General features: G+C 36.6%; 1 protein-coding gene across 1 annotated transcript in view; it reads right to left on the reverse strand.

Annotated features, from left to right (window-relative positions):
* LOC131934759 (rho-associated protein kinase 1) overlaps positions 1 to 15,241 on the reverse strand; it is an 88,069-nt gene that overhangs the window by 47,183 nt on the left and 25,645 nt on the right. Inside the window, exon 2 of the mRNA XM_059290875.1 lies at positions 4,639 to 4,795. Within this exon, the coding sequence (XP_059146858.1) occupies positions 4,639 to 4,790 (152 nt within the window). The 5' untranslated portion in view covers positions 4,791 to 4,795. The remainder of the gene's footprint in view (positions 1 to 4,638; positions 4,796 to 15,241) is intronic.

The raw sequence follows: 15,241 nt of genomic DNA on the forward strand, positions 1-15,241 counted from the left end.
ATAGCGCTCACGGGAAAGCCCTGGGCGCCAAACCCGGAGGAAACGCTTGATTCAACAGAGTCAAAACCTTTTTTTTAAACGAACGTAGTCCTCATAGGGGAGCCCGGGGTGCTTCAGGTCACGTAATAGCCCGGACGCCGGCGGCTGCGTCTCTTGCAGACTTACCGCGGATTATAGTAATACTTCTTACACACTATGCAGGGCGCCCAATTAACGGATACCAAGTGTTAAGAAAACCACTCTAGAACTCTGGACGCCAAGTCGTATATTTACAAAAATCGCGGGCGACGCCTATAAAATTTTTAATTTTCTTTTTTGCGGAAACCTCCCGTGATGTGTTCTTATCATCTCACCAACGTTTAATGGCGATTGGTTGAACGGTGCCATCCGCAATCAACTTTTATATACCGTATATAGAGAAGATTCAAATCACTCCCGGTCAGGGCGCCATCTCTGCGAATTGGTATTTTTTTTTCACAGAAACTTCCTTAGGAGTATTCTCAACAACTTCCCAAAATTTCATGGCGATTGGATGAAAGGTGTAGTCATGCATAAAAGACATATAAACAAACAAACACACAAACATACTTTCATTTATATACATATATAATAGCGTACCCGTCCCCGCGCGTTGCTGCGGGAATGGAAGAAAGTCCGACGAAATATATAAGAAGAGTTTCATCCATGCAATACCAATCCTATATTCTTAGACGCGTGACCTTGTTTTCTAAAAGTGACTTATTTAAATGTAAACAATGCCTGCGCTTGAATCATAAATATCAGGACACGGGTTTACATACACTACCGCATGAAAACCTTGAGTGTACATTAATCACTCACCGAAATAATATGGTAGAACACACTTCGGCGACCGCCCATGTGTCAGAGACGTAGAGGCCCACTCTCAGGAGCCCCCCCCCCCCCATTACACTACCGCATAGGCGCGGCGTACGACCCTTGGCTCCTTAAACTAACAGATGCCATCGTGCAGTTTGCGTCATTCTCTAAAATGACACAAATGAACAGGATGTGTTATTTAACACGTAAAAAAATTATCTGACGCGTTTTAAACATCAGGGTGACTGATGCAATATGTTAACGTTACTAATGGTCTATTCTTAGATGCTCGATCTCAATTTCTGACTGGATCGTCTAATAATAGATGCTGATTGCATCATCCGCAAAGTGACGAAACTCTACAGTAGGCTCCTCATATTCAAAAAGTTATTTTTTCATCTTTCGCAAGGTGACGAAACTGTACAGGATTTCCTCGCGTTACAAAGTTATTTTTAGAAGCATGTTGTAATTTTACCGTTAAATATAGTAGTACCCCTTACTCTCTATGCAGGACGCTCGATTAACGGATGCAAAGTGCCAACATAGTCGCTCTAAAACTTTGGGCGCCAAACTGTGTATTGACGAAAGTTGTACACTATATGGCGCCGCCAATAAGAAACTTTAGTTTTCTTTTTCGCTGAAATATTCTCGGGAGTATTCTCATCTACTCCCTAAAGTTTCATGGCACTCGGATGAACCGCATCCGAGTTTTATTTTTTATATACCGTGTATAGAGAAAAAAATCGCTCCCCCGGGGGCACCGCCCTTTCAATATTAAAAAAAATATTTTCAGAACCCTACCATTGAGTGATCTAATCATCTCCCCAAAATTTCATGGTACACGGATGAACAGTGTGAAACCGAAATAGACTTTTATTTTTGTAAACAAAGCGCGCCCTGCCTGGGCGCCACCCTGGCAAATTTGAAAATGTTTTTAGCGCAGAAACCTCCCCAGGAATATTCTCAACATCTTCCCAAAGTTTCATGGCGATCTGTGAACGGTGTCAAGGCGATTCACTTTAATTATTTATATATACGGTATATAGGAAAAATCGCACCCTCCCTTGGCGACGCCCTTGTGAAATTAAAAATGATTTTTAAAGAACCCTTCCTTAAAGTGTTCTAATGAACTCACCAAAGTTTGATAGCGATCAGATGAATGGTGTCAAACCGAAATCGACTTTTTATTTTTATATACCGTATATAGAGAAAAACAAATCGCGCCCTGCCGGGGCGCCACCCCTGCGAATCTGAATTTTTTTTTTCGCAAAAACCTCCTAAGGAATATTCTCAACAACTTCCCAAAGTTTCATGGCGATGTGATGAGAGGTGTAGTAATGCATTAAGGACAAACAAACAAACAGACAGACGCACATACATTGCTTTATATATATATATATATATATATATATATATATATATATATATATATATATATATATATATATATATATATATATATATATACATATATATATATATATATATATATATATATATATATATATATATATATATATATATATATATATATATATATATATATATATATATATGTATATATATATATATATATATATGTGTGTGTGTGTGTATATATATATATATATATATATATATATATATATATATATATATATATATATATATATATATATATATATATATATATATATATGTATATATATATATAAGGTATATATACGATGTTATGGAAGGACAAACTTATATCCAATAGGTGGAGAATAACTGTAACAACAGAGCATTTTACACAAAACTTGAAAACCCAAAAATGCTAAATAGAAAAATCTTTTTAAAAAGTTTATTTTTAAAAAATGATTTTGTAAACAAATTACCCGGAATATTCTAGGAATACATGCGGGATCTGAGTTGTAAGCATCTTCCCATTTCACTGAACCAATCTTTAAGAGTTTCCTGTAACAGAAAATGTAGTATACATACGTTTAATATTAAAATATAGGTTATTCACAAATTATTTAGACTTTTTGCGCACACATGTTCAAACATACACATTACCAACTTAGTCTAATCTATCTATCTATTTATCTATCTATCTATCTATCTATATTCAACTAAAACTCAAATTTGTATATTCATTTTTTTTAATCTACACTATGTGAAGAGCTGTAAAATACGTATTTAGGTAGAGAATAATGTTCTTTTTTACTAAACTATTAAACACAAATTTATTTAAATACATTAATTAATTTATTGATATATTCATTGGTAGAAACACCACTTCAATTATAAAAGTTCGGAACAATGACTTTATTTATAGTGACGTCACATGATTCATGTAATTTTTACAACAAACATGACGGCTTTCATGTTGCCCATTCAAAAGTTTAACACATTATAAAGCTAAATTTTCTTTCGGTTATAGCTTTAACGATACGTCTGTTTGCTATTTTTTAAAGGTTTTAACACTTTTATAAATTTTTAACAGTTATTCTAATTTAAGTATACAATAAATTTCTCTAGATCTAATCTAGAGATTAGCTGTCGGAGGAAGGAAAAGTCAAAGTATAACCTAGATCTAAATCTAAAATCTAGGCCAAATAAAAGCAATTATAAAAACACAATAATTTTTTAGTTTCTTTATTAAACTATGTTAGTGTTTCAATATTTGATAGAAATCTTTGCTTTTTAGCTTCAAGGATCATCTAATTCATCCATCTAGATTCTAGATCTAAAGGCACGGAAAAAACTAGACTTAAGCTAACCGTAGATTCTAGATCTAGATCTAGCTCTACATAAATCTAGAATCTATGCTAATAATGAGTTTCTATACTAAACAATTTCAGGCCTTAATTATTTTATATAAATCTTTGTTTGTTTAGCTATGGAATAGGCTAGTTTAAGATAAATTTAATTTAAAATAATGGGCCTATTCGCGTAACTCAAGTTTCTTACGTCCCACTAATTTTATACTTAATCGGGAGTGCCTAGATACTTTAGTTGACAGTGTAATAGTTACCATGCGGGTGGTACGGGTTCGAGACACATCATGTCAATGTTAATTTTTTTATTTCTTTTTTTAGATGTGAATTATAGAGTTGCCTATCGGGACTTGGTGGGACACGGGGCAGGTGAAGTAGAGTTTACTTGTTTCTGTGTTCTCAGCATATAAAAATATAGTGTGGTCAGACCCACGCTCAGCAGAAATAGGTGTGTTAAAAGACAATAACATGTTCCCTGAGGTGTGACGTCTTTTAATGTGGGGTCTGATTATTTGGGAAATTGTTTGCCTCTTCCCCAAAGCCTTGCCATCCGGCTTGTTTTCTGATGCCCTTAGTGAGTCTGCAGAAGACGGACCGGTCCAGTCCATAATATCATCCATACATCTTCAACGTTGTTACCCTTGTTTCTGTGCCTTGCAGCAATGTCTTCCAAAAGCCGCTGGATCATGTCACGTGTCCATACCATCTGAGTTTTTTGCCTTGACAGTGCTGAGCAAATCCTTAAAAAAAATGTTTTTTTCAAGGCCTTCGAAGGCCTTAAAACGGCATGCACTGTGGATCAGCATAATCTAACATCTATAATAGGAAAGAGGACAGCTGAGAAATTGGGATTAATGACCATAAACAACGACATATTTAGAATTACGGTCTAAAGAGCTGGCGTGCAGTAATTTCCGGATAGTCAAATCCTGACTTAGCTAGATCATCGCAATGCCGCGACTCTTCAGATGCAAAGGTCAGTACTAAAAAATAAACAGAAGAATTCAGCTATCGACTAGCTCAATCGGGCTCTTCATGGGAGAGTATATTTATTACTTACTCGATATCGAGTGCAGTTATTGGATCTGTAATGTCTTTATCCTCTTCTGTGTTGAAGAAAAGAACTTTAAAATTGCTGACAACAACATACTGCTTCCTCCAGCCATGCTTCTTTATGTTATTTCGGTTTGGTACCTTTAGCCATCCCTCCATTGTGGCTGTATAAACAAAGTAATTAATTATTAATAATTAATATACAACTAATAGCTAAAGATAGTCAGACATTGTTTGCAAAATTACGACATTTAACACTCAATTATAATGTACATTATTACATTTTAAACTACATTTCTCCATTATTGTCAAATTTAAGTAGTTTCATCAAACAATCTTATATATATAGCATGTTAACCTTTATGAGTTTCTAAATAATACTATAGGCCATAGGCATAACACAGACAGTATCCTAATATATAATAGCCCATGTGCGCATTTCTCTCTCTCTCTCTCTCTCTCTCTCTCTCTCTCTCTCTCTCTCTCTCTCTCTCTGTCCGCAAAATATTTTCGCCGGACATCACATCAGAATCTGTAGCGATATATGAAGAACTTTATACGGACTTTTGTTGAAAATAATATGTTAGATGTTTTAAATGCATAACCACAATTTTATTTAAAGAAGAAAATTATAAAATAAAGGCGTATTCGAATGTAGAAAAACAATTTATGGATGTGAAAAAGAACGCATAAATCTGTGACGTCACTAATGTTTATACATTAACTAATGACGTCATCTGCCGTGTTTAGAATAAAAAGAAATTAACCATTACATTCAAATTAAATTTAGATCTACGTACACTATGAAATTTATACAATACAATTTTTCCGGCCTAAACTCATAAAATTTATTTGATTTATTTGGATTCTAGATCTAGAGATTCAAGATCTAGACTAGATTTAAATCTACGGAATAACTAGACGAAGACGCTAAGATCTAGAATTAGACTCTAAGTAAAGTAAAGTATCCCTTTCAAACCTGATGGTCTGTGGGGCAAGTGAAGTAGAGTTCACTTGTTTCTGTGACCTCGGCATATGAAGACATAGTGTGGTCAGCACTATGCCCAGCCGCCTTTACTTTCCCTCAGGGACAGTCTACTGACTTGAACCCTGATTCCAACTTGAGACTTACGGGTTAGTAGTCCAGCTCTCTACCGCTAGACCACTCCGCCCCTAACTCTAACTAGAATCTATTCCAAAAATAAATTTCTATATTAGGACTAAACTATTTTAAGACTTAATTATTTTATACAAAATCTTTGTTTGGAACTGGCTAATTTGGGATAAAAAAATTAATTTGAAAGAATAGGCATATTCGCGTAAGTTAAGATTTTAAATACGTCTTTCATTCTCCGTGTTTTATAATGTGCCTAAATAGCTGAGATGATAGTGTACTTAAAACCACGCAGGTGGTGCGGGTTCGCGACAAACCAAGTCAAACTTGGTTATCTATTTTTTTTTATTTTGCTCGGGCTAAACTTTAAAAAAAAAAATTCTATTAGGATTCTAGATCTAGATATTCTAGATCTAGATCTAGATGATCTAGATCTACGGAAAAACTAGACTTACACAGATGTAGACCCTACCTAGATCTAGAATCTATTCAAACAATACATTTCTATACTAAAGTATTTTAGGCCTTAATTACTTTATTGAAATCATTGTTTATCTATGCAATTTGCTAATCTCTATAATATATAAAGCAAAGTTGTCGGGTGCCCGATAGGGCACTTCCCGGCGCCGGATGCGCTTTAAATTTGGCAGGATCTTGCCTTGGGGCGACAGAACACTGGAACCGGTTGGCCGATAAGTCTACGATGAGGGGGTCAAAACTGACCTCGACTGACCGGCGCCTTATATGAGCTATAAATCGAAAAAAAAATGTCCACGGAGGAACCTCTTCATAACTCCTGAGGTCGTAGACCGACCCTCGGGCGAATTAATTAAGCATTCAAATTCTCAATGTTTTCGAAAGCCTTAGCGAAGCTGGGCAGCATGCCTAGTCTATAATATAAGCGGCCAGGTAGTGTGTCAGTCCTTCCTTCTGTCATCGCTATATATTTTGGAACCATAAAAGTAAACATCGCACGATGCAGTGCTTTTCAGTGCATCGCAGTGTCTTATTATAAGTAATAAGGTAGGGTTTGTTTATAAAACGACATAAAGTTATTTTATAGTTGCCACTGTTTTTACTCTTTTGCATAACGAAAAAAAAATATTAAATACACGCACATTGCTAAAGCCTATTAAAAGGATCAATGTCAAATATCATTTTCGTATATATACCTAGAAGAAGTGGATACATTTTAATAACATAAATACAGTAGGGTAGAAACATCTAATTAAACTGTTTAGTAATTTTTTCCGAAGAGCCTGGTACGTCGGACTCCCAATTCCCCAACATTATAGCGTGGGGGAGGTGAGGTGCAAGACTGCCGGGAACCAAAAGGGGTCTGCTCTCGACCCTAACCAGATACTTTGACTTTAAGCTGCGGCCGTCACGTGGCTTCGGAAGAGTGCCATTAGTCGGACCAAGCCCATGAACCCCCCCCCCCCCCAGTGGGTGCGGAATGGCTAGTGGTAGCTAACAGCAGCTAGAGGCTTTTGATCTGGCCGACCGCCCCCCCCCACGATCAAGCTGGGTACCAGACGGCTGGTGGGTGGGGAAGGATAGCCCGGTGAGAGCCGACGGAGAAGCGACCGACGTGTAGCGATCAAACCGACACTAAACGACTTGCTACTAACACCATGTGTCGGAGTTTTCTACACTAAAGCCTGCCTGGCTTATGGGAGTCAACCTCCTGAACCGGTTTCCGTATATATATATATATATATATATATATATATATAGAGAGAGAGAGAGAGAGAGAGAGAGAGAGAGAGAGAGTAATTTTGCCAATCGAGGTAATTTAAAAATGTGAATGCAAAATCTCCAAGACGGAATAATTGTTGGAATAATATAATTAGCAAAATGTGAATGCAAATTATGCAGACGTGTAAGAGTAAATTATTGTTGGAGTATTATAATTAGCATTGATTGATAAAAGGCTATCTTTTATTTATTTTATTCACTGAACGTGATGTTTACTAATTATAATTTTTAATCAACTATTCCCCATTATTATATAAAGTCATCACGTTCATTAGGTGCGCAATGGTTTTAGTCATGAAACTTTATTATAAATTTTAAAAAGTAGGGTCCTACTGAAAAAATGCATGAATTTATGAAGTGCAATATGGTCGGTAAAACACGAATATTCTAAATACTGCTTTTAATTTATTTTATACAGTGAACAAAACTGTTTACTAATTATTATTCTATCTTTCGGTTTGCAGACAAGCTAGGGGTTCTATAGCAGAGGCATAGCGAGGGGGGGGGACATATGTCTCCGGGCGCCGATCTTAGTGGGCGCCAAAATGGGTTGGAAAAACAAATTGAAAATTTGCGGGGGAGGGGGTGCAAATCGAAAGTTTGAGGGGGTGCAAATCAAAAGTTTGAGGGGGGGGGGGGGTATTGCAAATCAAAAGTTTGAGGGGGTGGGGTGTGCAAATCGAAAGTTTGATGGAGGGGGGTACAAACGAAAGTTTGTCCCCGGGCGCCGGGAAGGGTAGCTAGGCCTCTGTTTTTTAGTCATTCACTGAGTCAGGCGCGTCCGCCGGCTCTCTTAAAGGTAGCGATTTGGCGCTACGGGCTAGACTGAGCAATATGCCTTTATGATTGCATTTAAATTGTGTTTATGGTATGAGTGTTGTGTTTGTTTTTTCGTTTGTGTTTTTTTATTGCGTTCGTTTGTGTTGGGGTTAGTTTTGTTCTGTTCCCAAGTTGGTACACTTAAAAAAGATTTACCGTGTCAAAAAGTCTTTTAAGAGGAAATTTGACAACTCCCGACAATAGTGGAGTGGGGGGGGGGTGCAAATTTGAGGGGGGGGAATGTAAATCAAAAGTTTGAGGGGGGGGGGGTGCAAATCGAAAATTGATAGTGTGGTTGTGTTGTGGTTGTGTTGTAGTCGTGTTGTGATTGTGTTGTGGTTGTATTGTGGTTGTGTTATGGTTGTGTTGTGGTTGTGTTGTTGTTGTATTTTGTTTGTGTTTGTGTTGTGTTTTTGTTTGTTTTTTATGCTGGAAAGGCTCTATTTGGGCGCGGGTGCCTAGGAAAGCGTGTTGTTCGGTGGTGATTCGAATGTTGTGGTTGTGTTGTGGTTGTGTTGTGGCTATGTTGTGGCTGTGTTGTGGCTGTGTTGTGGTTGTGTTGTGGTTGTGTTTTTTGTGTTTGTGTTGTGTTTTTGTTTGTTTTTTTATTCTGGAAAGGCTCTATTTGAGTGCGGGCGCTTAGGAAAGCGTGTTGTTCGGTGGTGATTCTAATGTTGTGGTTGTGTTGTGGTTGTGTCGTGGTTGTGTTGTGGTTGTGTTGTGTTTGTGTTGTGGTTGTGTTGTGGTTGTGTTGTGGTTGTGTTGTGGTTGTGTTGTGGTTGTGGTTGTGCTGTGGTTGTGTTGTGGTTGTGTTGTGGTTGTGTTGTGGTTGTGTTGTGGTTGTGTTGTGGTTGTGTTGTGGTTGTGCTGTGGTTGTGTTGTGGTTGTGTTGTGGTTGTGTTGTGGTTGTGTTGTGGTTGTGTTGTGGTTGTGTTGTGGTTGTGTTGTGGTTGTGTTGTGGTTGTGTTGTGGTTGTGTTGTGGTTGTGTTGTGGTTGTGTTGTGGTTGTGTTGTGGTTGTGTTGTGGTTGTGTTGTGGTTGTGGTTGTGGTTGTGGTTGTGGTTGTGTTGTGGTTGTGTTGTGGTTGTGTTTTGGTTGTGTTGTGGTTGTGTTGTGGTTGTGTTGTGGTTGTGTTGTGTTGTGGTTGTGTTGTGGTTGTGTTGTGGTTGTGTTGTGGTTGTGTTGTGATTGTTTTGTGGTTGTGTTGTGGTTGTGTTGTGGTTGTGCTGTGGTTGTGTTATGGTTGTTTTGTGGTTGTGTTGTGGTTGTGTTGTGGTTGTGTTTTTCTTGGTTTTGTTCTGTTCCCAAGTTGGTACATTTTAAAAAGATTTACCGTGGCGGAGCACGGGTATGCAGCTAGTTATTTTATAACATACTTAGGTAAATTTTTAAATTAACTAATATGCAAAAACATGACGCTTGCATGACATGTGTTAAAGTGTTGCTGTGTTTTACAAAATAATTAAAGTACCTTTTTATTTTATTTATTTCACCTTTATTCTTTTCCATATGTTGTGATGTAATTCTCTATCTTTCATTTTTAAATGTTTGCCATAGATATTCGCTTTGGCCTAGCGAACGCCTCATCTGTTCTGTCAATCAGTGTATTACGATATGGGAGCTTATCTACATCGGACTTATATATTATGAGTTATGAGCCATCAACAAGTATGTAACCATGTACGCAATGGCTTGGAATCGCCCGTTGATAAAAGAAGGAAGAAAAATATAACGTTAACAAATACATGAGATTCAAGTTTCAATATATGACTGAAATATAATGGAAAATCATGGGACATGTTCATGATAGTTTTGGCCTTGTACATTTTTAACTTAAAGTTAGAAGGTTATTTAAAGGCAGTGACTGTAATACCACAGCCCATTTCTTCAAATTGCTTACTATTCAATGAAAATATTTTTGCCCTAAACACTCGCTTTTTTATGAACGGGAAAACTAACACTAAGAACATTCAAATTTCAATTAGATCTAGTACAAAACAGACTTTCCGCACATTGAAAATTTTAATCTGGGGTTGGGAGCACTTGACAAAATTTCCCGGGCCACTTCGACACAGCCAATCCACCATTGTTTTCTGAAATACTTCTTGCTGGTTTCCACCTTCTTTAGCTTCCTCCCAAGTATGACCGATTTGCATTATAATTCGTTTTTCTGGAACTCCTCTTTCTTTAAGTTTGGCAAACATGTTTTTGATGCTGTAAATTATTTTGTAGTAGTGATGTTTTTAATCTGTTATTTCATTAGCCCAACGCAGAAACCATACAAACATTCATGTGGGTTGCGAACCTGTTCGCCTGACCCAGCTGCAAGTATTCCCCCTACCGGGTCGTAGCAGATTATTGGTAAGTGTTCTTTCTTTACTGGGGCTATATTATTATCTAACTGTGACTAAAAATAAACCCACGCTTCACCTGTCATTCCTCGATATCACGGTTTGTTACACAAATATAATAAGCATCAGAGTCAAATTATTAAACAGAAAATTAAATTGCTTGTTACTTACTTTCCCTCTCCTGACAGGCAAAAACCCAAATGATAAAATTAAATATATAAATTAAAAATAATCGAAACAGTATCATGTAAGAGTTTACAGCTTTTTACACCGTGATGGCAAAATATTGCTAAGCGTAACATTAACGTAATCGAAAAAAACACAAATAGAAACTTATAAGAAAGTGTGATAGAACATTCTACACATAGAGAATACTCTATAATTATATACTACAAAACTGAAACCCACCAGTTCGTATTAAATGTTAAATAATATCGAAAGAATACATATAATATCAAAATCTAACTTTAGAAAAATAAATTACTAAAATTCAACATTGATTTGATCTGAAATGTGACATGCTTTATCTGGGTGTAAGACGTTGGCCACTCTTACCTCGACCCGGTCATTCGCCACAAGATTAATGACCTCCTCTAAATTACCACCCTATGTATTTACCCCACTACACAATACATATTAAATCATTAATACCAAACACTTTTTCCCACAAAGCCATCTCAAAATCCCTAACCAAAACAATATGCATCCTAAATCTTCACTCTATCCATATTCTTTACTATATCATATCATTACCGTTGACGTTACCAGTACCGTTACACTAACCTATGGACAGCTGGCAAGGGATAGGTAATGGGTAATTGGCCTGGTGTAATGAGGTTGGTAAATTGACTGAGGTAATTTACAGGAAGGTAGTAATGTCAAGATCCCTCTTTAAGCCCTTCCTACTCATGTAACGTTACGTAACATCTCATTAGACCACAAAACCTATATTATATGTTGGCTTTTCACAACTCCACTTTCCCCCACCCCACACCCCACCCCAACACACACAAACCACGACCAAATGTAATACAAATAAAATATGGATTTGAAAAGAATGTAGATGGAATCGCGTCGTTTTAAAACAGATGCTACAATTTTAAAACCCTATCTATTTTGCATAAAAAATAGAAATTTAGCAGCAATTTTTATAAATATTTTATACGAGAAAAATGGCCCGTTGAGGAAGGATACAACGGGCGCTAGGTTGATAGTGCTAATTTCTTGGTACTTTAATTATTTTCTTCTATATGCTAAATGACGTGATATTTCGTTTTCGTTTCACTGTGGAAGGTTTTTAATTGCTTGTGTTTTCTCTAGAGCGTTCTTGTCAGATAGATACATAGATAGATAGATAGATACACAGACAGCGAAACTATTAGTATTAATAGAAGGAGTTTAGTGAATATTTAACCGTCGAAGATCTAAGGTCGTAACTGTTTGCAATTCTCTTTCTCGAGTTTACTCATTGATGCTTTGTACTAAGTAAACCGCATTTAATTAACTATTGAAGCAGTGTTAAAATAACATTGCAATGCCCAGTTGGGAATTAAATACCCTTGTGTCCCGGAAATTGCGCACGAAACGCACTAATGAACTTTACTGTTTATCTGTGACGTATTTGCTTGTTTACAACAGCTATCAATAAAAAAATTAATTATTAGTAATTATTAATTAATTTTCACAGCTATTTAAAAACAGTTTAGTATAAATTTTAAAAGAATTTTACTTCCATCCAAGTTATTTCTTCGTTTATTTTTATGTAGTCAAAAAACGGGGGAAATGAAAAGTTTAAATACACGATGCAGTCACGTCCCATTAAAAGGTAAAATTGAGTGGTAAAATGGTTAAATTTTTAACCCCTTAACATAACTTTTGTGAGAATTTGGTAATTTTCCAGGTGCTAAAAGTACCAGAGCTATCTCCTTACCAAATTTCCAGTTTGTGTCGCATCTGCAAGTGGTCGATCTAATTCCAGCGCCTTAAAAAATGTATAGTTTATATAAAGCTAAGGTCAACCTAGGTCCGTTTTCGGTTTCTTTCAACTCGATTATTATGATCGCTATTGTTTTCCCGTTAGGTTGAGGTTCAATATCGCTTTAATAGCAAGAACAATACATCTGAAACTTTTCCGCAAATATTTATAATTGGTGTGAGAAACTGCGTGACAGACATCCCCCACTTTGCTTTTATAGAATCAGATATAGATTCTTATACTACCATAACAGACACATTCAGCAATGCTTTACTACACGTTGAATTGATTTTTATATACCGTTTCATTTTTTTTTCTAAAAAAAATATATACGGTTGAATTTCACCAACGTTGTACACCAATGCTGATAAAAATGAGATAATTAAAGGGTGGGTTTTTAAACCGTTCATGTTAAACAGTCAAAATAGTTACCTCTCTGATCTTCTGAGACATTTAGGTTGCAAACTTCATTTTGTTTATGTTTGCGTTTGTGTTTTCTTTGTGTTTGGGTTGGGTTTGCGTTTGTGTTTGGGTTGGGTTTGCGTTTGCGTTTGTGGTTGGGTTTGCGTTTGCTTTTTCGTTTGTGTTAGTGTTTTCTTTGTTGTTTGTGTTTGCGTTTGTGGTTGGGTTTGTGTTTGCGCTTGTGTTTTCGTTTGTGTTTGTATTTGTAAATATTTGCGGCTCTTTTGTGTTTTGGTTTTGGTTGGTTGTGGTTAGGGTGCGCAATGCCGGATATATGCTGATTACTAAATACACAAGTCATGGTCCTTTACATATTTGTTTTTCACCGAGGCCAATGCAGTGTTTAGTCGGGACGGCTAGCAATATCAAAACCCTAAAATTTAAAAGTAGGAATACCCATTTAATTTTAAAGCCAAAAACCTCAAGCGCAATACCGATAAATATTCAATAATCAATAAGTAGAAATTCAATCAGTAAAGGTAAAAGTAGTGTACCATATCGTTATATTGATTTATATTTTTTCCCGAAAAATGGAAGGAATAATAAGAATGCGTTTTGTAAAAATGTCAGTGTATTCAATTCAATTCAATTCAATTCAATTCAATTCATTTCAATTCAATTCAATTCAATTCAATTCAATTCAATTCTATTCTATTCTATTCTATTCTATTCTATTCTATTCTATTCTATTCTATTCTATTCTATTCTATTCTATTCTATTCTATTCTATTCCATTCTATTCCATTCTATTCCATTCTATTCCATTCTATTCCATTCCATTCCATTCCATTCCATTCCATTCCATTCCATTCCATTCTATTCCATTCTATTCCATTCTATTCTATTCTATTCCATTCCATTCCATTCCATTCCATTCCATCCTATCCCATCCCATCCCATCCCATCCCATTCCATTCCATTCCATCCCATTCCATCCCATTCCATCCCATTCCCTTCCATCCAATCCCATTCCATCCCATTCCATCCCATACCATCCCATTCCATCCCATTCCATCCCATTCCATCCCATCCCATCCCATCCCATCCCATTCCATTCCATTCCATTCCATTCTATTCCATTCTATTCCATTCTATTCCATTCTATTCCATTCCATTCCATTCCATTCCATCCTATCCTATCCCATCCCATCCCATCCCATTCCATTCCATCCCATTCCATCCCATTCCCTTCCATCCAATCCCATTCCATCCCATTCCATCCCATTCCATCCCATTCCATCCCATTCCACCCCATCCCATTCCATCCCATTACATCCCATTCCATCCCATTCCATCCCATTCCCTTCCATCCCATTCCATCCCATTCCATCCCATTCCATCCCATCCCATCCCATTCCATTCCATTCCATTCCATTCTATTCCATTCCATTCCATTCCATTCCATTCCATTCTATTCTATTCTATTCTATTCTATTCTATTCTATTCTATTCTATTCTATTCTATTCTATTCTATTCTATTCTATTCTATTCTATTCTATTCTATTCTATTCTATTCTAGTCTATTCTAGTCTATTCTATTCTATTCTAGTCTAGTCTATTCTAGTCTATTCTAGTCTAGTCTATTCTAGTCTAGTCTAGTCTAGTCTAGTCTAGTCTAGTCTAGTCTAGTCTAGTCTAGTCTAGTCTAGTCTAGTCTAGTCTAGTCTAGTCTAGTCTAGTCTAGTCTAGTCTAGTCTAGTCTAGTCTAGTCTAGTCTAGTCTAGTCTAGTCTAGTCTAGTCTAGTCTAGTCTAGTCTAGTCTAGTCTAGTCTAGTCTAGTCTAGTCTAGTCTAGTCTAGTCTAGTCTAGTCTAGTCTAGTCTAGTCTAGTCTAGTCTAGTCTAGTCTAGTCTAGTCTAGTCTAGTCTAGTCTAGTCTAGTCTAGTCTAGTCTAGTCTAGTCTAGTCTAGTCTAGTCTAGTCTAGTCTAGTCTAGTCTAGTCTAGTCTAGTCTAGTCTAGTCTAGTCTAGTCTAGTCTAGTCTAGTCTAGTCTAGTCTAGTCTAGTCTAGTCTAGTCTAGTCTAGTCTAGTCTAGTCTAGTCTAGTCTAGTCTAGTCTAGTCTAGTCTAGTCTAGTCTAGTCTAGTCTAGTCTAGTCTAGTCTAGTCTAGTCTAGTCTAGTCTAGTCTAGT

Source organism: Physella acuta, unplaced genomic scaffold, assembly GCF_028476545.2.
Source record: "Physella acuta isolate Inbredline_101_S28 unplaced genomic scaffold, ASM2847654v3 ptg000117l, whole genome shotgun sequence".
Taxonomy (NCBI): Eukaryota; Metazoa; Mollusca; class Gastropoda; family Physidae; genus Physella; species Physella acuta.